Source organism: Rhopalosiphum padi, chromosome 2 (assembly GCF_020882245.1).
Source record: "Rhopalosiphum padi isolate XX-2018 chromosome 2, ASM2088224v1, whole genome shotgun sequence".
NCBI lineage: Eukaryota > Metazoa > Arthropoda > Insecta > Hemiptera > Aphididae > Rhopalosiphum > Rhopalosiphum padi.
Window position 1 is genome coordinate 65,973,349 of NC_083598.1, and position 27,408 is coordinate 66,000,756.

The 27,408-nt window shown below is 27.1% G+C and overlaps 4 protein-coding genes across 5 annotated transcripts; 2 read left to right on the plus strand and 2 right to left on the minus strand.

The window, feature by feature from the left end:
* The first annotated feature begins 360 nt into the window (after nucleotides 1-360).
* LOC132921079 (B-box type zinc finger protein ncl-1-like) lies at nucleotides 361-8,076 on the plus strand. Of its 2 annotated transcripts, none has more exons than XM_060983913.1 (14): nucleotides 361-606; nucleotides 3,027-3,203; nucleotides 3,262-3,397; nucleotides 3,476-3,658; nucleotides 3,745-3,891; nucleotides 4,628-4,861; nucleotides 4,923-5,023; nucleotides 5,086-5,290; nucleotides 5,386-5,716; nucleotides 5,781-5,891; nucleotides 5,957-6,174; nucleotides 6,229-6,592; nucleotides 6,654-6,886; nucleotides 6,971-7,582. In XM_060983913.1, exons 2-14 carry the CDS (start codon nucleotides 3,118-3,120, stop codon nucleotides 7,058-7,060), a joined length of 2,439 nt encoding a protein of 812 aa, XP_060839896.1. In that variant the 5' UTR covers nucleotides 361-606; nucleotides 3,027-3,117; the 3' UTR covers nucleotides 7,061-7,582. The 2 variants fall into 2 exon arrangements, with proteins under 2 accessions (XP_060839896.1, XP_060839895.1); XM_060983912.1 differs by lacking the exon at nucleotides 6,971-7,582 and adding an exon at nucleotides 7,654-8,076 and having other exon boundaries at nucleotides 369-606.
* A 1,108-nt stretch (nucleotides 8,077-9,184) lies between these two features.
* Nucleotides 9,185-11,922, plus strand: LOC132921080 (N-acetylglucosamine-6-phosphate deacetylase). Its single transcript, XM_060983915.1, has 5 exons — nucleotides 9,185-9,476; nucleotides 10,393-10,523; nucleotides 10,740-11,087; nucleotides 11,142-11,460; nucleotides 11,530-11,922. The coding sequence occupies exons 1-5, from the start codon at nucleotides 9,281-9,283 to the stop codon at nucleotides 11,751-11,753; spliced, it is 1,218 nt and encodes a 405-aa protein (XP_060839898.1). The 5' UTR covers nucleotides 9,185-9,280; the 3' UTR covers nucleotides 11,754-11,922.
* LOC132921081 (ER membrane protein complex subunit 10) lies at nucleotides 11,744-14,338 on the minus strand. The gene is made up of 6 exons (XM_060983916.1): nucleotides 14,159-14,338; nucleotides 13,853-13,933; nucleotides 13,629-13,787; nucleotides 13,290-13,558; nucleotides 13,114-13,210; nucleotides 11,744-12,005 (listed from the first exon to the last, which is right to left on the minus strand). Exons 2-6 carry the CDS (start codon nucleotides 13,910-13,912, stop codon nucleotides 11,934-11,936), a joined length of 657 nt encoding a protein of 218 aa, XP_060839899.1. The 5' UTR covers nucleotides 13,913-13,933; nucleotides 14,159-14,338; the 3' UTR covers nucleotides 11,744-11,933.
* Nucleotides 14,339-16,799: 2,461 nt separating this feature from the next.
* Nucleotides 16,800-22,108, minus strand: LOC132923024 (uncharacterized). Its single transcript, XM_060986813.1, has 3 exons — nucleotides 21,702-22,108; nucleotides 21,000-21,084; nucleotides 16,800-18,155 (listed from the first exon to the last, which is right to left on the minus strand). Exons 1-3 carry the CDS (start codon nucleotides 21,995-21,997, stop codon nucleotides 17,760-17,762), a joined length of 777 nt encoding a protein of 258 aa, XP_060842796.1. The 5' UTR covers nucleotides 21,998-22,108; the 3' UTR covers nucleotides 16,800-17,759.
* Nucleotides 22,109-27,408: the final 5,300 nt, after the last annotated feature.

The window sequence follows — 27,408 nt, forward strand, 5'->3', positions numbered from 1 at the left end:
ATAAACATATCATTATGATATTATTTATTATCTTAAAACGTATTATGCGTTGATAAAATAAGATAATCAATGCGATTTTTCAGTTTTCTACACGGGCCAACTTGCTGAACAACAGAACAACTGGTTTTTATTTGTTAATTTGTATCATGATTTGTATTCTGTAGTATCAGTCTTAAATTATAATCATTTTATATAAGTTTTCAACCAATAATTTAATTTGTATTAAATCATTTTAATAAAATTGTTGTATTGTTTTATATTTTGTGCGAAATAATAAAAAATGAGTAGAGAAGAAAATATAAGTAATAAGTAAATAATAGTAATCAATATGGTAATGACTATAATGAATAATGATTAATGAGTATGTTCCAATTTTCAAATTGTTGCTCCTAGATAATAACTGAATAACTAGTTACCATGGTCATAGTGTATATTGTTGGTGTACCATGAATGGCCGTCAACCCGACCCGACCCCTTTCTCTATCATCCGTTATTTGCATGTTGCAATCCGTTTTTCGTCTAGTCACTTTTCTCAGCGACTCAGCTGCGTTGTTACTTGTTTTAAGATCAGCGTTTTCGCACGATATATTTATTCAACGTGTTCTGGTAAGATTATTATTTTAAATTAAATTGTATTTATTTTCGATAAGGTAGTGAAACAATTTAGGTTTATAGTGATGCTCTTAGAGGGAGGGGTTCAAAATTTTTGTAAAAATTGTGAAAATTGATAAGACTATATTTTCATTTCTGTTCCATATTTTAATCGTCTGTAATTAGTACATTATTTTATCTGTATCCAAAACTCAAACCATTCGTTCATTTCATTTAGAATAGTTGCTAAACGTTCATTATATTTTTTAAATGAATATTCATGCATAAAATTATTTAATAAAGTTTAAAATATAGGTATATGTAACCAAACAGTTATTTACTTATGAATATAATATCTAATAATATACTTGTTTTGATAATATTAATATAGGTAGTGTACATTTGTAACTCATCTGATGCTGCTTTAGGTAGTTAATTTCTTAATTAATAGTTAATACTCAAACTAATGTTTTATAAAACTTAACCTATTTATATACATTAATCTTAAAATTATTGTTAAAATTGACTTAATTTGTATCATTATTAATTCTTGTTTTTTAAATTTAAATATATTGTTTATAGTGTAATTAAATAATTAAATTTATTAGTCATTGCTACTAATTCAATTCAAAAATAAATTAATAGTTCATATTATACTATAAGTGTTATGGTAAATTTGGATTACATAACATACACACTGTACATTAATTTGTGATGAATATTTATATTCTGGGATACTAGTGATGTACTTTCCTACGTCCTTAGGTATATTTTTCTTTAAAAATAATCGTTAATCAAAAAGAATGTTCTGTTGATCCATTATTGTTAATGATATAAATTTTTACATTGGTAGAATACATCTGATATTTATTAACAGGTATATGAAATAATATTTAGTATTGATAGTATTCTTAATTTTTTATGTTATAGTAATTATTTTTTTTATTTATTATAACTTTATAAGTTATTTTGTATTTTTTAAGTGCATTGTATTGCAATTATCTGTTAATAGTTAAAATAATTAAAAAATAGTAATTAGACCAATGCTATCACAATGTGATTCAATATGTTGTTTATTGTATTATATTTTTAACTTGTATTAATATTCTTGAACTTTATTAATTACTAGCTCTCATGTCTTATGCTTAGTTCAAAATCAATCAAGAAAAAATATCTAGAATCCTCATATTGTATTTTTAGGTTTTTGATTCTTGATTCTGTATTTAAAATGACTAAATAATAATTTGTTTTATAATTTATTAAAAATAAATTTAATTTTGAGTTAAATTCAATTCAATGTACTATTGTATAATAACAATATAGTAACTTAATTTTTGCATCTAGTACTTAAATTATATTAATGTAATTATTTATTGTAATACACAAATAATAAGTAATGTGTGAATTAATTTAAATAAAAACAATTGTTTCTATAATGGTAGGTAAATAGGTTAGTAAAAACTGTTAAATTTATAATAACATTATTTATAATATGTGTCTAGTGATAATCCATACCTTGGTTCAACAATAATCAGTTATTCTGAGCAGTATCAGTGTATTCTCTAGCTGGACAGAGTAGAATAATTAGGTAGAAAGTAATCCTATCATGGATTCTATTTCACTTGTTACCACAAAAAAAAAAAAAATAGTATAATAATTAACAGATGTAAATTGTAAAGGTTTATATCTTTTTTTTAATAAGGATTTACTTTAATTCTGAACAATATTATTTATGTTAATATAATAATATTCATATTTCTGTATGTGTCATGAGATAATATTTATCATACCTATAATACAAATAAATATAAAATTATACCAGTTATATTTTTTATATTTCAAGTTCTTCCTTCATTAAATTTATAAAAATTAAAGAAAATATCTTATTGATATTGAAAATAGTACACATTAAAACGAGGAAGAACAATATATTAACAATGTATTAAAATTATTAATTTTAATGAAAGAAAATTATTGTTTTACTATTTATTTAATGTATGGAATATATTTATTTTATTAGTTCAATTAAGTCTACAAAGTTAATATTAATACTTAGACTACTGACGTTGACGCATTGCCGACAAATCGTTTTTGTTCTATGGGGCGGGTGTCGATGCATCGTCGACAACCTGTATTTACTTTCTGACCTCTCCCAATAATACCAGCATACAACAAACTATTTGTGTTTGTGCCTCCACACAGATAAAAAGTTGAAATTGTGTAATTTGTGGTGGTTTGAAATTCCGGATATTTTTATATTATTATACTTGCTTCTATTATTATAAAAATGTTCCACACAGGGGGTTGCTCAGGTCAACCCATGCCGCATTCAAAGTGTTAAACAAAAACCAAAATTTAACTCAAAAAAACCTAACACTTAGTAGCTTTTAATAGTATTTAATTATTAATCATTTTTTTTTATTATTTACTTTTAGAATTATAATTTTAAAATAGTATTCCAATAATAAAAAAATTGATACAAGTGTATACAAGTATCCGTCGTGATATAATTAAAAATCCTTAAATATGGATACATCATCTTTAGATTCAAGTAATGACTTTTTGATTGAAGATGAAACTAATTTGGAAATTAATACTTGTAATATTTGCAAGTAAGTTATTTAATACTTTTTATTATGTTTTTATATTAATACAATTATTTTGTTACAGAAATGAGTATATGTGTCCAAGGGTACTGAACTGTTTGCACGTATTCTGTGAAAAATGTATCTTACAACTTGTAAATGTTAACTCAATGTTTAGTGTTCTTAATATAATATGTCCTACATGCAGTCAACCAACAACTGTATATATTTTATTATTATTATTTTTTTTTTATAATCTATTATGCATTTAAATAAAACTATTTATAATTAATATTTAGACTCAATTAAATCGTGGAACTTTGACATTACCTCAAGACTATGTGACTAGGGATATTCTTGAAGTCGAAATGTTAAAAACCCATAGACTAGTTTGCAAATCTTGTAGAGATAATAAAGAGGCAACTCATAAATGTATTACTTGCTGCAATTTTTTGTGTTCTGGTTGTGAAAGTATGCATAAGGTATTGTTTTAAATGTTTAATTTTAGTTATTTATATTTACAGGTATAAATAATTTTGATGGTTAAATATTTTTTTTTTTTTTTTAGATGCTTGTGACGCCTGGACAGTATCATTATATGGTATCCATTGAGGAAATGATTCAGAGTGCTCAGGATAAAACTGCTCTACATAAAATGGTTTTATGTGAAAAACATAATAATGAACAAATGGTGTACTATTGTAACACTTGTAATGTAAGTTGTAATTGTTACTAAGAAGATGTTATACCCGCATGTATTGTCTGTCTTACTAACGTACATCATAGCAAATTTATGTTCAGCAGAACACATTTTGTAATATTAGTTTTAATAATGGAATAAATTTACCTATTATCAAATTTAAAGGTAATATTATTTAGAAAATATCATATGTACATCTATTAGTATAAGGTCTATGTATATTTTTAATTTTTCTCTCATATTATCATTTTAAAGTGAGTTATGAACATTATTTTTATATAACTGTAATATTTTACATAGCTATTTTAAAATCATAATATCAATAAAAACATGACATTTTCAAGATAATATTCTTACCTTTAAATTTGATTATAGGCAAATTTCTTATGATTTACGTTAGTAAGACAACATGTGTGAGTATAACATCTGATTTAAAATGCATTTTTTCTTCTAATTTTTAATCTTAGTTTAAAATTAAATGTTTTAAATATACTAATTTATTTTGGAAAATAATTTAGTTGCATTTTAGAGAAACTCATTAATTAACTTAACACTTATTTAATTATATTTTAGCTAAATAATATAATATCCCCGTTTCTAGAATAATATTTTGATAGTTAATTAATATAATATGTTTTTTTAAATAAGATTTTTCACTTATATGCTAACGAATGTAATACAAATGAATATAGATTTGTATTAATTTAATAAAATTATTATAACTTATCATAACGCAAAATTATACTTATAGGAGTTGGCTTGTACTAAATGTCTCAATATACCTTCTCCAAGGACATGCCAACATAGTTATGATAGTCTTTCCAATGCTTATAAAAAATATGGAACCGAGTTAGAGTATTTAGTACGTGAAAGTAAGAATGTTATGAAAAATGTTTCAACTTTACCAGCTACTTTAGAAAAAGCACTGGACAATTTACAAACTTCTCATGATTATGTAAAATCAAACGTGGAAGAAACTTTTCATGTAATTATATTATTATAATTTCATACATTATGTTATGTTTTAACAATTATTCTTTTTCTAGAGTTTTAAAGCTATATTAGATACATGTAAAAATGAGGTATTGATGCAGCTTAAATCCTCCCAAAAGCAACAAGAATTAAAAATAATGGATAAATTTGAAGAGTATAATATTCATTTTTTAAGTTACTTAAATGTTTATTAATAAATTTATTTTTTATTTTAAGAGTGAAGAAAATTACTGACAACATCAGTGGAGTGCAACAATTTGCCACACGTCTATTAGAGAATGGAAGTGAATCTGAAATTATGGCATTAAAAAAATTAATTTTTACTCAGATGCTTCAGCTATTTGGTCAAATACCAGATGTTGATGTGGATGCTAAACTTATGTATTCTCCTGATATTAGTGGATTTGAAAATCATTGCCGAGTAAGTTATCATTATTTATGTAAAACTATTTAGTCATATTTATTTTATTTTATTGTAATAATGCAATATGGGCTTTGTCCAATTTATATTTTTAGAAATATTTTGGCCAAATTGAAACAGAACAAGGGATGAATGTTGCAGTTGCACCTATCTCTCCACCTACTCCAAGAACCAATTTTTTAACTGACCGTGTATTTCCTTCACCTATGTTGTCACCAATGGTCGACTCACAGATATTTGATTTAAACTTGGCTCGCTTATGTTCATTAAATGTTGATGATAATCCTATTTTATCAACAATGTCATCTCCTGATTCATTGGGTGATTTATTGAACACACCAACTAGTTTGGATGGTAGTTTTGCGTTGAATAACTTACAAGCACTTGCTAAACTAGATAATTTGAATACCAACAATAACAATAATAGTAAGATATATTATTTTTAAACTTAAAATAAATAATATTTTATTACATATGTTATATTATTTAGGTATGCTTCAAAGCCTGATGAGTCCATTAGTTTTGAATCAATCTGGCTTAGATCCATTTTCTGTTGGTAGTGTGTCATCTATGAGTTCTCCTACAACTACTTTATCTCCTGGTAATTTTTATATTTATATATTTTAATATAATGATAATGAAAATGTGTAAAACATATATATTTAGATATTTATGGAGTAGCTACTAATTCAAGTTGGTACAGCAAAGAAAGAAGAGCTCCGCCAACTCGACCAAAACGTCATTCTAGTAGGCCTAGCATGGATATAGTAGCAAAATTTGGTCAAATGGGGAGTGGTCTTGGACAATTCCATTCACCTCATGGCTTTTGTCTTAGTCCTACAGAAGATATTGTTGTTGCTGATACGCACAACCATCGGATTCAAGTAATTTCTGTAAAATAACTAATTGAAATTTATTTAAAACTAAATGCTTTTTAGGTATTTGAAAAAGATGGTACTTATAAGACTGAATTTGGCAGAGAAGGAAAAGAGGACGGATACTTATTTTATCCTAGAAAAGTAGTTTTCTTAAACCATAATCAAATAGTTGTTTGTGATCGTGGTTCTGATCGATCTAGAGTACAGATATTTGAATATCCTACGGGTAAATTTATAAAAAAGATTCAGGTTCAATTTATTGAAATTGTGGCTGGAGTGGCTGTGACTGCTAATGGACATCTTGCACTGGTTGATAGTGTACACCCAACAGTATTTGTTTTAAATGTAAATGAAGATAACGGCATAATGAAATGGTTTGATTGTGCTTCATATATGGAAGAACCATCAGACATTATTGTCAGAGGTTTGTGCATTCAAATAAAATTCATCTGTGTTATATGTTATTATTATTATCTTCTTTTTAGATGATGATTATTATGTTTGCGATTTCAAAGGACACTCAATTGTAGTGTTTAATGATGAAGGTGTGTGTTTAAGACGTATTGGTGGCGAATACATCACTAGTTTTCCGAATGGCATAGATATATCAGAAAATGGAGAAATATTAGTTGGAGATTCTCATGGCAATCGTTTCCATGTTGCTGTTTTTTCTCATGATGGCACTCATTTAACAGATTTAGAGTGCCCTTATATTAAAGTAAGTGTATTATAATAGTGGTTTATATTGGAATATATTGTAACTTCATGTATATGTTTTTATAAATTAATTTTATTTTTATAGGATAATATAAATACAGTGAAACCTCCAAATACCGGACACCCTCAGTCGCTAAAATTTTGCCCGGTATTTAGAGGGAAAAATATAATATAAGAGAAATAAAAAATTGAAATTATAATTAAAAAATTGATTTATTTATTTAAAGTTATTTATACATATATTAAAAAAATCAGTTGCTTTAGATTGTTTCGTATTTTGACACAGTCATTTTGTATGTTAATGCATTTTCTAATTCCACAAAGTTACGATAGAAATTATTAAAATCAAAAGATACAATGCCATAAAAGTGTCTGTTATTTAGAGGTTTTTCTATAGAAAATTAGTGAAAATGTCCCCATTCCTCAAAAACGTCTGCTATTTAGAGATGTCTATTAACTGTTAAGAAGGGAGGTTTCACTTTATCTTAAATTAGATTTTTTTTTTTAATTAAAGCACAGTAAAAATTATTTTAAAAAAATGAAAGAATCCTTGAATTGATTTTTGAAAAAAAATCTAGTATAATAATAATTATGGTGTATAGTATAAAAATGTAAAGCTTGTACCATCATGTTATTATTGAATGTTGGTATAAAAACTAAAATATTCAGTTATTACATTTTATTCTTATCTTACATTTCTGTTAAGATTTAGTAGTAACAAATTTATAAATTTTTATACTTCTATTAAAATAATTAAATTTGTTTTAGGTGTCTCGTTGTTGTGGGTTGAAAATAACTAGTGGTGGTCATATTGTAACTTTAGCAAAAAATAATCACCATGTTCTTGTTTTGAACGCAACTGTGTAAGTGACTCTAAAAAAAAAATCTAAAAGCTTTCTCCCGAAAATGTATTTGTTAACTTATTTTTCCTGTTATTCTTCAATTTTTATTATATAAATAGTTAATTAATTTTTGAGACTGCTCGAAGTGCATTTTTTTGTTTTTCTAGATTTAACAAATTTATTTTTATTTTTAAGAACACTGACATTTTACTGACTTTCTTTTCTTTTATATTATTATTATTATTATTATTATTATTATTATTATTAAATTAATTTATTTCCTCAACAAGAAAAAGTAATTTTAGTTCCTATTTATTAAAAGGTAAAAAAATGTATGAGCTGTTTTTGTTTTTATTTTAAAAGTCTCATAATATTAAATTTCTTGTATTTTTTTTTTAAATATCATAAATCATTTATTATATACATAATATATATTATTATTTTTTTTTTTGTAAATAATGGACGTTTACCTCGTTTAAACAATCTAGTGAACATTTTAGTCAAATTAATCTAGATATAGGCAAAAAAATATTTTGAAATTTTTATTATATATTTATATATATATATACTCATACATATTATATAACATGCATGTTGTTTAATTGTTAGTTACTCGTTGTGGTGTTCTCATACGTAATTGCAATATTAAGATATTATTTTTTTTTTTTTGTTATTTTGGTTACTAATTAGTACCAATTGTAATTTCTTTGTTATTACTTTTTTTTAACACTTTAAAATATACAAGTTATTTTTTCTTTTTCGCTCAAACTTTAACGTTCCGTGATAATATAACAAACCTGTTAAGCTTATTTAAAATATATATTGCGATACATTTTTAACAACTTTTTTCTTGGTTCTACATTCATATCATAACATGAAATTAATTTAAATATCTAGTCATCTAACTGAAGCCATTTTTTTCATAATGGCCATAAGGCATAAAAAATAAATAATAAGTCAATTTCATGATATAATTGCTGAATTAAAAAATGGATTTAATTTTAAATAGTTAACAATATTAGAACCAAGAATCAAATGTTTATCACTAATTGTTGATGAGAAGATATCTGCTCTTGTTTTACAAATCTTTTTATTTATTTTGTAAATGTGAAAATGTTTAGAAAAAATTCTTCCTTGTTATAAACATATTTATCATAATTATATTATATTAAATATTTAATTTTGTTGTAAATATTTAAGAAGACTGAATTGCTAAAAAATATTAGGTGATATTTTTGTTATTTTTTTTCTTTTATTTTTAAGAACTAAGGAAATTGTTTTATTTACCGAATTATTTATATCTATTCTATATTATTATTATGTACTATTTTAAGTTGCAATAAAACAATTTGTTTACTCTATATAAGCAGATAATTATATACAAAAACAATGATAACAATTACATGCAACAAAATGTGTAATGCGTTATGAGTTTATGACCTTGTTGATTCCTAATAAGTCATATGGCACGTGTGTTAAATTAAATTACAAATACTGTTCAGTTATCTTTCAATTAGCTGCAGTTATAGTTGTGTGTAAGTGGTCCAATAGATATGAATATTGTCACCAAGTATTTTAACTGCAATATTTTGAAAGATGGAAAAATTCTTACACAAGATCTATGGGTCGTTGATGGACGAATAGCTAATCCAGAAATTATATTTTATGATAAGAAAAAAATTCCAGACATTGAAATTGATTGCCTAGGATCTTTAATAACTCCCGGATTTATAGATTTACAAATCAATGGTTAGTATAAAGTAAAATATCTTATTATATATCTAACATAGCTAAAATAACTATGTTCGTTTCATTCTCATCATCTGATTGGATGATTTCCAACCAACGTTAGTCTATAGTTCCACAAATCAGTTGCAAAAACGTTGATGGTTACATTAAATGTTTATTTTAATAATTAAGGAAGATTACCCATATTCTTTTTTTTTTCAATAATATTATCTATATGACCTTGTTACCAAAGATAATATGCAGTTTATAACATTATTTAATACTATTCAACTATTGACAAGACATTATAAACTATGTTATTCAAAGAACAAACTTTGATCTATTTACAAAACAAAAACAGATAAGACTTGGTTTGCCATGTTTTTAATGTTAATTTAAAATTTTAATATTCTTGCATATATTTATATATTATTGAATACACACAGTATTTATGTATTTTATGATTGTTGTCTGTAGCTAATTACTGTGATATTTATTTTAAATTATATCTATTGAATGTTAAAATAACTACAGCTGCAAGACTAGCTAAGACTAATGGCCTCTTTGGCTCTCCCTAATTTTCCAATAATAAATATAATATATTCAACGCTAATTTAATATTTTATAAATTTAAATTTCCAATATTTTACAATAAACTAAAGTAAAATATTATTTATGCAATATGTTTACAATGTATTTTGCATTTAATGTGCAATTATTATACAACATTAAAAATAAATAAACTAAATAAGGAAATTTTATGTTAGATTGTACAAAAAAATCATCGATTAATTTAATTCATTAAAATGTAATCGACCTTTCAACCTAATTTAACCCTTTATATAAAGAACCAATAGTTCACTATTACTGATTTATCAAATGTTAAGTAATTGTTCATGAAACTTAACTTTAAAATATAAAAATAACATGTCTATAGGGGCTTTTGGAGTTGATTTTACTCACCATAGAGGAGATGGACTTGATATAGTTAGAAAAGGATTATTACAATATGGTGTTACTGCATTTTGCCCTACAATAGTCTCAACGACCAGTTCAAATTACCATGAAGCAAGTATAGTATTAAACTACTTTTAATTTATTTAGGTTCTATTAATTTTGGTTGATTGTACATTTTGATACAATATATATTAATTTTTTATGGAAATTCAAAACTATTTAATTGGTATATCTTAATATCAATATAATGAAAACATTAAAAATGTATTAATGTAATAATTTTATAATTTATTAATACTAATAATATAAAATATATTTTATTTGCAGATATTACCAAAGTTCAAACGTTGTCGAGGTAATGAACAAGGAGCTGCAATTTTAGGGGCACATGTTGAAGGTCCATTCATTAGTAAACTAAAACATGGTGCACATAGCCTTTTTAATATAAAAAGCTTAGAAAATTCTAATCTAACAGATACTTATGGTAGCTTGGACAATATAAGAATAGTTACTCTTGCTCCTGAACTTAATGGTTCAATGGAAGCAATAAAACTATTATCCAGTAATGGAATTGTTGTATCATTAGGACACACGTCATCAGATATGGAAACTAGTATACAAGCTGTAAAAAATGGAGCTACATTTATTACACATTTATTCAACGCAATGCTTTCTGTAGGTATACTTTAGTTTTACAACAACAATTATTTGAACAAATTGTGTTTATAGTTTCATCATAGAGATCCAGGGTTGATTGGACTCATAGCATGTCCACCTAGGGTTGAGAAGCCATTATTTTTTGGTATTATAGCTGATGGTACTCATACGCATCCAGCAGCATTAAAAATTGCCCATAAAGTTAACCCAGAAGGACTTGTGTTGGTAACAGATGCATTGTCAGCTATAGGGCTACCAGATGGAATTCATCATTTGGGTGATAAGCAGATTGAAGTAAAGAATTCAAAAGCATACATTGCAAACACTGATACATTATGTGGAAGTGTGACTTCCTTAGACGAATGTATGAGATATTTTATTAAAGCAACAAGTAAGTTCAAAACTTTTAAGTAAAATATTTGACACAATGGTATATTAAAAAAAATATATATTTTTAAAGATTGTAGTGTTGCTGAAGCAATTGAGACAGTAACTTTACATCCAGCTAAGGTTTTAGGAATACAAAAACTTAAAGGTACACTTAACTATGAAGCTGATGCTGATTTTGTATTATTGGGAAATAAATTGAATGTTCAATCAACTTGGATCAATGGACAATGTGTGTTTAAACATAGTAGTGGAGCTGGTTATATTGTGAAAAAAAACAACTTAAATATTTCTTAATTATTACTAAACAATTTATTAATTATTAATCCAATATTGTAATTAAATAGACAATAATATCACTTAATGTACATATTATGAAATTTAAATTATTAAACATAAAGACACTAATGGAATAGCCCCATTAATTGATTGAAGAATAAAATAAAATAAATAAAACTTAGAAGTACATTTTTCCATTTACTGTCTTGCTTCTGGATTTGATGCGCCAGCAATCATCATAAATATGACTAATGGTAATATATACATCCACTGTAATAATATATTTATTAGTAAGTTAATATTTAAAATTTTAATAATACATTACATTGAGTTTTTATGTAATTAAATAATAATTTAAATTATTTTTCGCTTGAAAAATCTTAAAAATTCAAGCCCAAATTTACATATAAGTGTAATGTGTTTTGTAAATAACTAGAAAAATTAATAGATTTAATTTTAATTTTATGGTACTTGTTTGTTATCGCCCCGCTACAGTGACAGCGCTAGATATTTTTTATTTTGGAGGGGGGAATGATATCGGGCCAAATTTTTTTTCTGGTGAGGCATTTATGTATGGCTACTTGATCACCCTATAATTTGTTTATACCACATTTTCAGGAAAGTATTACTGAAAATATTTTCATATTTCAAAATATTTTGGATATAATATGTTATATTTCTAAATAAATAATCAAAAAATATACCTACTATATATTTTTATCGCTAATGTATTAGATACAGTAAAACTTCTAATTTCCTCCGTTTTCTTTTATTTGTATGTAATATATAACAATACATAACTTTTTATTTTTTTATGTAAGAGATTTTAGAAAGTGTGAGTTAGTATTATTGAGTATTTAAGTGCAAAAAAAGCATATTTAATTTGAATATAACAGACAAACTTAAGTTGAAAAACTCTTGAAAGTAATCAATACTATTTTACTAATAATGATTTACAATTACTTTATTTACTTACATATTTTTAACATTAAATTATAAGGGAGGCAATGGAGGGGCAAAATCAAATGTTGGAGGGCCACTTTCCCACCCTTTCCCTTGTGTAGTGCCGCCCCTGCCTCGCTAGTACTCCATATAACATTTATTGCCCTACTATATAGCTATATTAGTGTGCTGTTATTGTTCCTACAATTATTGTGTTAAGCTCGTGATAGATGATCTATTTTAAGCAATGAGAAACTTACATTTTCTATCAAAATATATTAGTACATTGCTGGCTCTCGTTATTTAAATTAATTTTAATAATAATATATTGGTAAATTATAATTATAATACATTTTCTAATTAGAAATATATAATTTATTGTTTATTTTATTTATGGGGGGCGATAACAAACAAGTACCAATAAATTTGTACTTACATATTTTCCAAGCATTGATTTGTTATTGCTTGATTTTCCTTTTTCTCTTGCGTCACGCTCACGTTCCATCTTTTGAATATAAGTAGCTGTATCGGGTCTGCAAAAAACCAAAATTTTCGCTATATTATATTGATTTAATGTAATAAAAAAAAAAAAAAAAAAATTGGAATACAAACACTGGACTGCTTTCTGGTCTTCTGAAAAATACTGTAGTTGTAAAGTTATTTGTGTTCAATTCATTAAAGCTATTACAGTTGCTAGATGTAGTAGCTAAGTTAACTGCAAATGGAGAATCTAAGTGATCCAAATGTAACGTTAGAATATCATTTAATTTAGATCCAACTATAAGACATGCTCTAGTAAAGGTGAGAAAATGTGTTTCTTTGCCAGATAATGTTCTGACAGTGACTTTTAATCTGTATAGTTCATTTTTAGAAGCTAGTTGCTATAAATAAATGTATTTATATTAATTAATTAAAACAAAACAGTTGATTGAATATTCATTAAGTTATTACTTTTAATAACTGTATGTCTGAATCATTAATTGTAGAAATAGATACAACATCATTCCTAGACTCCAAATTGACAAGAATAGAACTGCGTTTGGTGAAACCAGCATTGGGAATCAATTCATGTTCTAAATAAACATCAGATATTGTATCATAACTTGAATCCTGAAAAGATAAATTGATTTATTACAATTATTAGACATGGTTTATTATCAATAAATTTTACTTACAGAACAGTAAATACTACTAAACACTGAACAAAATATAAAAATTAGTTTATAATAAATCATGTTGAGGTTTTGTCTTCAATCCTTTAAAAAAAAATATTTTAACAATTACAAATTAATATATAATATAATTCACATAAAAAGTATAATACATTATTAATTAATATTAATGTATAACCACATACAACATTACAGCATTTAATAAACATAGATACATGCATACAATAATTTTTATATTATAATTACATTTTCATAGACATAATATATATATATTTATATTATATCGATGTAAATTTTAACATTACTCACTAGTCAGAAGTCGTTATACAATAATTAATATTACTGAAGATGGATTTATGAGAATTTTGGTGTCACTCTAGCTTCAATCATGAACAAAATATACAAGTACATAACATTTTAATAGTATTGGGTTTTCATCTTAAAATTTCTAATTTTTAATATCTCTTACCATTATCACGGCGTTGATAATGATTTTATAGATTTTATTTACATCGTGTTCGTGACCATTACTGTATCAAAAAAGTGTACCAGTTGTAAGTACCACCGGGAGCGCTGCCTACCCGAGCTGATTGCCACTGAGTGAAAAAACTAAATAATTGAAAAGAGAATACTTTATCAAAACTTTTATTGAAATAGAAAATTACCTAATAATATACAGGGCTGGAATTTTAACATAAGAGCGCAATCAGAATTTTAGTTTATATAATATATAAATAATGTATTATTCATTAATGTAATAATGTTTTACAAAGATTATTTCTTTCTTTGACTTCTTTTAAAATATTTTTAAATTAAGTCATAGTGCAATATTATTATAATATGGTTATAAAAAATTAGTAACAAAATCATCTCGCCTTTCATATAAATAATGCGATGGTTATTGGTTCTTGTTATTTAAAAACAATAAACTGTAGATTTTAATTTTTCACTTAATATTTATACTATAATTTTCCAAATATTTCGAGTTTTTTGTTATTTAAAGAAATTTGAATGTTTCTATTTTTTTTTTTTTAGCTTTATTGATTTATATTACTTGATTCGAGTAAAAAAAAATTTAATACGAGATCCCACATATTATGTTGCTCTTCCAGCAATATTTAAGTATTTAAATATATTGGCGCAAATTTTTTTTAGACATTTTAATTAAGTGCTATCAAAATAAATATTTCAACGAAAGATAACGACTTCAGTTATTATTTTGTAATTAAAAAAAATTTAATTTGTATGGAATTGAAGTTGTTTGTTACTACGTTGATATATATTAATTTTCTATTCTCAGTGTATTTTTAAAAATATTTTGATTAATGTATAATTATATAAATGTAAGTTATTTATGTCATACACATAATATAATTATACACTATTATTTTTTTATTTCTATGGTTCACCAATATTGTATACCAAATAATAATTGTAAGTAATTTTATAATAATTAATAATTACTTTAATATAGTATACCCATTTTTTTTTTTTTGGTAAAAATTCACTTAACCTATTGTGTGCAATACGGGCAATACGCAATACGCGTATTTATTAATATAAGAATTAATTATATATATAAATATAAATAATATATTATAATAAAATATTCTTTGTAATTAAGTATGATTAAGAGCATTACAATTATTAGTTGCGTGATTCGTAACTTACTGATTCTTAATTCGTTGAATTTTCAGTATTTTTTTAGAATTCATAAAAAATTGTCTACAATTTATACAATTAATTTTTACTTATATCATACTCGGCGTCTTGAATAGGCAATCTGGCTACACCATTCTTAGGATTCATTTTCTACTTTTTGGATATCTATTTATCATTCATCAAATTCGGCACAAGGGCGATAATTACAATGTGGTATGGAGTACTGGATTCCAGGTATCGGGCATTGAGTAGTTATGGTGTTAGGTATAACATTTTTTTTGTAGCTACAGGTACACACGCACTCAACATTTAACACTAAATTCCATGTACAATAATTACTTTCTGATATTAATTAATTTTATATATTTGTTAGTTTGTTACCGTTAATGATAATATTAATTAATTAATTAAGCATTATTTAAAATGGCTGATCTTATATTGACTCTGTCAGTCCGACTATTGTTCGTAGGCATTGATATTATTGATTAGTAATTTTAGAGAATGTCTAACTAAGAAAGACAATTTTACTGGAAATGAGTACATATCTATCTACTTTAAGCAAAGATTGTGTTGAAGGAGGAGAGTACTTAGTGTCTTAAATAAAAAGTAGCTTAGGTAACAAAAGTATAGTACAGAAAATAAAAATAAACCGTAACATACATATACAATGGAAAATGGTAGAAACAATTTAATAGTAATAGGAGGTACAATAGTGGTACAACATTTTTATGATTGGCTATAGTCATTGTCATTTGTCACTAATCACTATTGACCAAAAATATGTAGTCAATAGAAAACTAACAGAACTAACAGGGTTGTGATAAGGTACATATACTTACTATTTATAAATAAAGAATACACGATGAAATCAAATTTTTCATAATTTTATAACTTATATGGAAATGATGTTTATGTATGGCTGACGGCTGTATCTGTATGAGCATCACTTATTTTCACATAGTACCTAAGGTGCATTGCACTTTGATGTATAAAGTCGCATAGTAGATCGGCAAATACTTTTATTTGTTTTGCATTTTATTTTACAGAGGTACCGTTGAAATCCTTGAGACTCCATAAGGCCATAACATTGTTTACTCCAGCCGCTTCAAAAAGTGTAATTTGTTTTTCCGTTTTTCGGCAGATAACTTCAGGACGTTTTAAAAAAGAATACATTTAGTTAGAAGGGAGGAGGACTCAAGAAAATAATTAATAATAATTTCCTATTTAGTTTGAAATAATCTTGTATATGTTTTATAAAAACAAAAAAATAAAAATCAGCCAGCGTTCAGCGTGTGGCAACTAAAGTTATATTTCAATGCAATTATATTCGTAGCTTAAACAGGTGCACGGTGTAATCCACTCGCACGTTGTAATGTTTGATGTGGCGTGCTTTAATAATCTATACATAGCTAGGTCATAGGCTGCGCGTAAGCACTCGTGTAAACTAGAAAACGCAATATTTACGTTTTTTTGTATGTTCTAACATTTCGTAATAATAATTATTTTATTCTATATTATTGATAAATATTACGTATTATTGTATTGATGTATTATGTTAAAGGTACACTATAGTATATATTTTATTTTACTAACCAATTTATAATATATTATCTAGCTTAAATAATGAATACAATGTTTATTTAGCATTCAATTAACTAACATTTTTAACATAAATTATTTTATTTACATTTTTTTTCGAGTAATAAATAATAATAATACATATAATTTATTTACGAATATTACAATAGAGCAATTGTTATTACTTATTTGTAGAACACGAAAGATTGTTACACGTTTTGCATGCGACAAAACACTTCAAACATCAAACCTCGTTACATGAGTACGACCAGGGACGTACGCAGAAAAAGTTTTGGGGGGTGTTTTTGAAAATCAGTTATAGAAAAGTAGAACATTTTTTTTAATAAACATACGAAATTTTTTTACGAAAACTAGTTATACCTACTTAAGTAAAATACCTACTTTTTTAAGTATGAACATTGGTATAAAGAAAAAATTACAATATTAAATCTAATTTTCGCGAAGTTTTAGCTATTATGTTAAGAATATCTTCACTAAGAATGTCAAGTCTTTTGAAGGTTTAAAAGTTTTATTATATATATTGAAAAAATAAATGATATACATATGATTAAAAATTAATTAGTGTAGAATGTAGATCGAGTGACGAGTGTTTGGTACACTCAAAACCATATACCGTTTTGGTGCGTAAAACGTATGGCCGTCCGACGATTCACCATTCGTCTATTTCTGTTGCCGTATTAACAACTCTATGGTTCAGTGTTAAGCTACCCATTTCTGCTAGGAATAAAGTCTCATTTATGATCCTGTCAGCAAATAGCATTTGATCTTTAGGCAGGTCTCGTAGTTTCATGGCAATAGTTCTACCACTCATGTCAAAACGATCTTCTTTAATGGCAGGTTTTCTAAAATGATCTTTTACAGTCAGCAACACTTCATTTGCTAAACCTTCTTGTTTTTCTACTTCAACTCTTTGTTTTTTTCGACAAATATTTAGTGGTGTTCGTTCCTGATCACTGGATTGTGCTTCATCATGAAATATATTTTCCTCACTTACCGCACTTGAAGTTGCAAGAGCCTGGGGCGTTTGTTCTTCATTATCACTGTCCTAAAATAAAAAAATACATATCGTTCTAATTCAATAATATATTGATGTTAAATAAAACAATTAGTATTGAAATATTAATTAATTAAAATAATTCAAGCTAGCAGAAAGTGTCATCAATGGGTGGCTCCTTTCAACAAAAACCTCATGACTCGTTTACCTTTACCACATTTTCTTATTGTGTCTAATATTGATACAGATTGTTAATTACTTTTAAAAATAAAAAAATAAAAAAAGCGGGTAAGTGAGTATCGCTCGGCTGTACATTAGGGGGTGGGGTGGACCTCGGACTAGGGTAGGTTAAATTTGAATGCAATGATAGGTATCATTGTATACGAAAAACGATTCTGAACGGAGATGATTTGTCAGTCTAGGATATATTATACTTAAATATTGTCATTTATTCTATTTTGAAACAAATTCAAACATTTAAGTATAAAAGTTTCAAGATCTTACGTGAAGTAATTTTTTAAAAATAACAAAAATCGAAAATTATTTATTAGTAAAACGTTATTTTACACATGTATTTTTGATTTCAAATTAAAATTATAACTTTAAACACTCGGAAAATTTTTTAAATTGAATAATCCTCAAACTTTTTTATAATTATTTTAAGCTTAACTTATGGACAGCATAGTATTAAATTTTCAATTCTTAGCTTTTGATAGTAAAATATTTATAAATTTTTAAATACCAAATAGTGAAAAATATTCATGATTTTGACGAATTTTTGTCAATATTTGAATTTCAAATGCTAATAAAAAAAAATTTTTATAATTTTTGAATGAAAGTTAGAACAAGTTATGTGGACCCTTCAATTAAATTTTCAAGTAATTTGTCCCAGCTAAATTTTTTTAATCAACATTTATAAAAAAAAAATAAAAAAAAATTGAAAATTTCATTTGTCTATAAATAGCTCAAAAAAGTCAAAATATTTTGAAAATCAAATCACGTAAAGAAAATGGCAATCTAAATAACTGGTAAAATTTTCAAGTATTTACGACTTATACTATTTGAATAACAACAAATATCAAAAATCGTTTGAGGCTAAATTGTTATTTAACGCGGTTTTGTAAAAATTTAAATTTCAATCACTCATAAAATTTTTTTGTCTTAGTCCGGTAGAGTTTTTTTTGCAGATAGTTGAAGAAAAATTTATGGAGAACCTTGTACCAAATTTTCAAATCTTAGTTATAAAAGAAAAAATTTTTACGATTTTTCGACCACAAAATTACTTGCCAATTTTCGCAATTTTGACATATTTCGTATAAATTCGAACTTTAAGCACTTATAAAAAAAAATCGTGACTAACGATTTCGGATTTTTTTTTACCACTTTAAGAACAACTTATAAGAAACCTTGTATTAAATTTTCAAGATTTTCTAGCCACCCAAAATTTTTTTATCGGCATTTGAAGAAAAAAAAACTTAGAAAAGTCGAAAATTTCAATTATCTATTAGTAGCTTAAAAATGGTCGAAATGTTTTGAAAATTTAACTGTAAAGAGATAACCATAATATAAACATTTGGTGAAAATTTCAAGTATTTACAATGATTCGTTTTTGAGTTACAGCAAAATCAAAAAATCGATTTTGTCGAAAAGTGGTTTTTCCGTAAAATTGCCATTTTTCTGTCATTTTTTTTTTGTTTTTCTCGATTTTTTTGAAAATTATTTGAAAATTTTAATTTTGACCCCGTTTAAAGTACCAACTAGATTCAATTTCCTATTCAAAGAGGGGCTGAAATCAAAAATCGGAGCATTAGTACTGCTCCAAATGTTGTCGTCACACAAAAAAAAAAAAATAAAAAAAAAAAAAAAACACACATCATTGTAAAAGCAATACATTCATCACTCCGTTCAGAATCTAAAAGTATTGAAATACTTAAACATTTTTTTTTATTATATTATTATAGATTCCTCGAACGGCCCAAGAATGGAAGGGTATTTCAAATGAATTTGACACAAAATGGAATTTTCCCCACTGCCTAGGAGCTATGGATGGAAAACATATTACCATTGTACCCCCTGCTGGAAGTGGGTCTAATTATTACAATTATAAAGGAAGGCATAGTATGGTTTTACTTGCTATAGCTGACGCCAACTATCAATTTATAATGTGTGATTTTGGTACAAATGGAAGAATTTCAGATGGTGGAGTTCTGAAAAACACGATATTTTATGAAAAACTTGAAAAAAATCTATTAAACATCCCTCAGCCTGATAGAATCAGAAACTCTGATATCAATGTGCCCTACGTTTTTGTCGTAGATGATGCTTTCCCTCTGACAGAAAACATGATGAAACCATTTAGACAAGCTCAATTAACTTCCGTCAACAGAAAGATATTTAACTACCGCTTGTCCCGAGCCAGACGCATTATTGAAAATGCATTCGGAATTTTGGTGGCTCGATTCAGAATATTTCATACAGCAATCAACTTGAAACCCGAACACATTGATTCCGTCGTTATGGCTTGCTGTGTACTACATAATTTTTTACTAAAAATGGTACCTAGTTCGTATGCTCCTCCAGAGTGCTTTGACCGTGAAAATACGAGTGAAGGCACAATTTTAACAGGATATGAAGCACAAAACGATCACACATATGGATTAAATAGAAGCAATTTAGGAAACCCACCTCGATCGGCCAAAGAGTTGCGTGAGGATTTTATGAAATATTTTGCTAATGAAGGTCAAGTTCCTTGGCAACAGGACTGTATTTGAAATTTTATTATTTTATTATACTTATGTACTAACTAAATACTTATTGTAATATTAATCAAATAAAATCTATACTATTTAAAATATGTCATTATTGTATGCCAATTCAATTAAAATTATAACTTACGTTTCCAAAAATACTGTTGTCATTATCAAAATCGTTTTCTAAACTGGAATGGGAAGTTCTTGGTGTATCTTGGTCACCCAGAAAACTAAATCAAAAAATTACAAGCGCAAAGATAAATAGTCATTTTTGTAAAAAATACTTTTGAAAATTTATTAAGATACTAATACTAATAATAAAAAAGTAGAATTAAAAAGTATTAAAAATACTTTTAAAATACTATTGTTATTTACAAATACTCACAAAGTATTTGAATGGTACAAAAGTATTTTTTATTAATTTTATGCTATATTTTATAATATATATATATATTGTACATCAATATAGGTACCTATTATGTTACTACTTACTTACTATTGTGTTTTTTAAATTTTAAACATTGTTATTACCTAGGTACTTTTACTTAACAAAAACATAATATAAGTATATTTATATTAATAGGTATCTTTTCAGACATTCAGTAAAATATGAAAGTAATCAGTATCCTATAAATGATATACTATAGGTATTAGTTACAGCTATATCAAACTTAAAAATTTTATTAAAAAAATTGTATTTAAAATACCATTTAAATACATCAGTCTTTAAATACTAGTATTCAAATACTTGTATTCGAATACTTTACAAGACTGTAAACAGTGGTAAAATAATCTGCAAAATATATCTAATTAATTAATTTTGTAAAAGAAAATTGGACTTAGTTACCTCAACAATGAAAAGTACCACAATTTTGGTTTGTATACAGTGTCAGCCGACGTACCAGACTTAATGGATTGTTTTATTTTTTTGTTCTCTTTTCTGTAAGCGCTTCTGAGGTTGTTAATTTTTTTTATTACACTGTCTTTTGTGGCGTTTGATTCGATTTCTTGTTGTTTGTTTACCAGTTTCCGATATGCTGTATCTTTTTTATTCCTGTCATGGTATTCTTTTGACTTTACATTCCAAAGACAAGGCTCGCTTTCATATAACTTTATAAACTCTTCCGTGAATTCGCGGCTCATTTTCAAAGTTTGTTTAAAAGAAGTAAGTTTTTAAAACAAAAGTACCTACTTTTGTAGGCTTGTATTAAAATAAAAAAAAACAAACAAAATAATTACCTCAAATGATAAGTGATAACAATAATTAATAACAAAGTAATAATAATGATATCGCACTAATCCTCAAGGCAGACCGCAACAGGGGTCGCCAACGATCTTTCTAGGACTATAGGTCGATCGTTAAAAATAATTTTACCATTATCGGTCGATCGCGTAATAAATAATCGGTTAATGTATATTGTATACTATTCACTATTGTATTCTAGGAATTTACCATAATGCCTCGGCTACAATAAATAGTCAGAATTATTGTCAGTTTCAGTTTCAGTCACGTGCAAGTGTGCACCTTTTTTCAGACCTTTTTTTTTTTTTGCTCATAAAACAAATCTCTTTCTAAAGACCTAAATTCTCCTAGATGTCGATCACCTGGGACTAAAAATTTCAAATGTAGCCCACTTGTTTGAAAAGGTTGACGACCCCTGGTCTATAACGTCTTGGTAGGTATGTAATTTGCATTGCCATGAGTCAACCTCGTGTGTTATTGGTGGCGCATCAGTTTCGTTATGAATACCTACGGCCCGTCAAATTCACTATAACCGGACGACGCATCACATCGAAATCGCGTGTCTTCGCCGGTGATGCAAACGCCGGCCGGTCACCTTATTGTAATTGTTCCGTTGTGCTTATTATTATTGTTATCAATGACGTATTGACGTTAATATCACATATTATAGTGACCCGATGTCAGCGATGTCACCACAGTATTTTGATACATAATAAAAATATATGTCGTCACCAATCACCATCACGATTCACGGCTATATATACGGGGATATATATGTATATATGGATATCGTTCAGTACCGCGCCGTGTCACTGCATTCAAAGACATGTTGACCAATGACCATTGGTTGTAGGTCCCCGCAATCCATGTCACACGAGATTTGTTTTTTTTTTTTTTTTACTTTAACAGTATGTTGTTGAGACGTCTCCGACACCGACATCGTATTTTTGTACGATCGTAAAATACCATTTGCAATTTTGTCGATTTTGATCGGCTGCTTTGTCGGTCACCGTATTATTTTTATGCGTCTTCGATTGCGTTCGGCCGTTCGTCAGCCTCCGCCGGCCGTGTCGTGACAGGTAAACGTCGTACACCGGAACGGTTTTATTTGGACACGCGTCCTAGTGTGCCACCGCCGTTTCGCGGCAACACTTATCGACGTTGAACGCTTTAGTACGTTTTTAATGTTTTTATCGTTGTTGTCCGGCTTCTTCGCCGCAGCTGTTCCGTCGCCGCCCGCCAACTTTTATACCGTTTGTCGTTATTTTACCTTTGTACGCGCGATGCAGTACATTGTCGCTCTAACTATACCGTTATCCGTGACGTTTCGTGTCCGCATCGAGCAATCGGTCGCATTGTTACGTAACGATTAATTGTCGATCACTCGTAAATTAGTATAACGATTGCTATAACTGCTATTGGTGCCGTTAAGAAGGTAGCACCGTTGTCCACTCCGGTACCGCTTATAATACAGCCGCCGTGTCGCCGTCGGGCCGCGCGATTGTAAAAGGCGAGTGCCGTCTAACGCGTCCATAACCGAGCATGCGACACCCGTGAACTCGTCACACCATCATCGGGATGCCGGAAAACGCGCGTTGGTGACTTATCGCCAGACTCCGTGCCTCCTCTTTCTGGGGGGTACGTACCTACTCTCTGTCGTCCTATCCGACGGCTTCAACTAAGAACTACAATTTTACGTACGTCGTCGGTTCGTCAACTGCTGTATCGCCTGTATCGTCAATGCACGAAATCGTTGTGTTGCGCTAATGATATTATACGAGTACGATTACCGATGATTTCATTAATAACAACAGTGAGTCGGCGTATTCGATTTCATCGATGTCGGCTATGATTCGTAGACTGTAGCCATTTACTCTCGAGTGGTGTTTGACGTTTGAACTCTGAATTGCAAATGAACTAAATTCTGGTATCGTCCGATGCCGTGCCTTCCAGACGACGAGTACAACATTTTTTTTTTTATTATTACTAGCCAGCTATAGTGTGATGTACTGATGTTCATTATTCTGAACGGCCAGTAGATTTAGGAATGAACGCCTTTTTTTATTTTCTATAGACGATTATTTTTATGTATAACACGTACTACCCACGGCAAATAGAATATTATATTTTAATATCTTAACGAGGATTTGTATTATTTTGTACTCGTTTTATACTTTTAAGAAGGTGTCTTTTTTATATTTAATTTTTCTTCTTTCAATTTAAGTCTACAGACATATTTTTCCAATGAAACTAGGTAATTTTAAAAATAATCAGTGTTCGATTCTCAATGCCTAGAAATCGTCATCGTTTACAATGAGTAAAAGCACATTTTTAACTACACCAGTTATATACATAATTAATTGTGATTTTTATGTACAACGTTGTGAATAATATTAGATATTAAAAGCAAAAAACGCACATTTTTAACATAACAGATACATAGGCGATGATTGGGGGGGGGCTTAGCCCCCCCAAATTATTGAATATTTTTTAAAGTCACTAGCCGACCGGACATCGAACTTATTTTACAATAATTGCCAAAATCTTGGAACTTTATAAAATATTTTTTTCCCGAAATTTTGTCAATATAATAATTATTACAACATATACCTACTCGTCATCGGTGCGCACCAGGCGACCGTAGCGACGGATTAAAGTATTCAATAACTCTTCAATATTATACATTGAAAAAGATATCAATATCAGTATTGAGAACATTATTAATATATTTTCTAATAAAAATAGGTTTATTATACTAAAATACTAAAATATTTATTGTATTATACATTAATGATTTTAAAATACATATGTTATATGTAGTTAGTAATGTGTATTTAGTAGTTATACTTTTTAGTTGGTAATTATTAGTTGGTTAATTAGTAGTTAATTCGTATTGGAATTTGGAGGTGGTAATACAGAGGATGCCGCTTATTGGGACCAGCACCAAGTGAGTCTTATAACCGAATGAATCTTATAGGCGAATTGAGAAAGAAAAAATTGAATTACATATTTATGAATTTTATTTTACCATATATTTTGCTTTAATTTTAATTTACTTTAATGCATATAATATTACATATTATGATATATCTATTATTGAATAAATTTAAAAATTCTGATAAGAAAATTAAAATTATAATACATATACATATTATAAAAATGATTACATATTAACATATTAATAAAAAATTATAAAAGATGTATGATGTTTATTATTTATGAAAAAAGTTTGTAATTTTGGTTTGTTTTGAGTATTAATATTTCGAAAATATATACCTCGTACTCATATTACAACAACTATAATTGCGAAAAATGTGAAATGCGATAACATTTGTTGTAAATACACACATTAAAAAACATGAATTGAAACCAGAAATAATCCAAAAAATATGTAATTTTTAAAAACCAATTTATTTCTATATTTTAACCAAAAATGTTTATTTTTTACGAAATTTGAATCTTATAAACGAAGTGGTGAGTCTTATAACCGAATTTTTTTATAATGTATTTGGATACGTCCGGACTGTTCCAGACGATTTTGAGCCTAATAAGTGATTAAACGTCTGAACCTTATATCTGTGAGTCTTATAAACGGCGTCCACTGTATTATTAATATTAGTGGGGGTGTGAGGGCAAAGCCCCCACGGCTTATTTTGCAAAGAAAGATTCAAGCCCCCCCTAAAATTCAATCAAATCTCCGTCCATGAACAGATAAGCCTGTAAAAGTGAGAAAGAAAATGTGCTGTTTTGGAAACTAAACCTATTATAACCAGGGACTCAGTTTACCTTATACCTTTTAAAATCCGGGACTCAGTTTACCACAAAAACGGTATTTCGGACTTAATTTACCTAGCCCCTGTAATATCATACCTGTCTATCAAAGTATAATAATAATTATGACAATTAACATTAAAATAGAATAAGTAAATAACCATACAAAAACCAAATATTTCGGGGAGTGTTTGAACACCCAAAACACCCCCCTGTGTACGTCCCTGAGTGCGACGCACCGCTTACGTGCAGCTTATTATGACCTATGTGGCTATGAATAGATTATTAAAGCATGCCATATCAAACATTACAACGCGCGAGTGTCGAGTGTATTTCACAGTTCACGTGTTTAAGCTAGAAAAATACATAAATTTGTTGTAAATTTTGTCAGCAATATTTTTGTAATAAAATTAATATTTTTCAAGATAATTTAAAAATACTGAAATATTGCACATAAAATCCAAGATAGCGGACACTTCTGGAACTCGGAGCAATGGTAACTTTTTTTTGGTTAATCAGGAATCCGCAATCAAACATTCTGCAAAATTTCAATATACTTTCCGATTTAATTCCTGAAAAATTCGTTTGATGACTGGATTACAGGTTATACATAATATAACTTATATTGAATAATTCAAAAACAAATAACCATAATAGGTATTTTAAATTTCTTCCAAATGTTTATATTGGAAATTGGAATTTTTGAACATGATTTGATTTTCAAAATATTTTGAATTTTAATTTTATTTATAAACATTTGAAATTTTAATTTAATCTCTACAAATATCATTAAATTAAATTTCACTTAGTTTAAAAGCTTAAAAATCTAATACAAGGTATTTTTGTTATAACTCGTGTTTATAACTTGTGTTGTACTGTTGTCTCTGTCTTACTAACGTACATCATAACAAATTTGCGTTCAGCAGAATACATTTTGTGACGTTAGCCTTAATATTAGAGTAAATTTACCTATCATCAAATTTAAAGGTAAGAATAATATTATCTAGACAATGACATATGCCTTTAATGATATTATTTTAATGTGAATTACAGCTATGTAAAATATTTAAATATAACAACTTTGAGATGTTCATAACTCACTTTAAAATGATAATATCAATAAAATCAAAAATAAATAAATAGTATTTCAAGTTAAAATGTGACGAAATTAGATATTTAAATAAAGAATAATGATTTTAATTACTTAGTAGGTAGTCATTTAAAATTATTATTTATGGGTACGGGTACTTAAAACTTTTAAGGTATTTTAACACATTTTTTTTATAAATCACAAATACAAATGATATTTTAAAATTCTATGTTTTAGGTAAAAATTAATCCAACCTATTTTTAATAGTAAAATAAATTACTTAAACACTACATTTGATATTATGAAAGATATTTAGCTGACACACGGTTTTCACTCAAAATCGTTTATCGTATGCTAAGATTTATCATTTGATACATATCAATCAAATTCAATACACACGTTCGCTGTTCACTGACATAATCCTCAAAGACTAAGTAGACTTGAGATCTA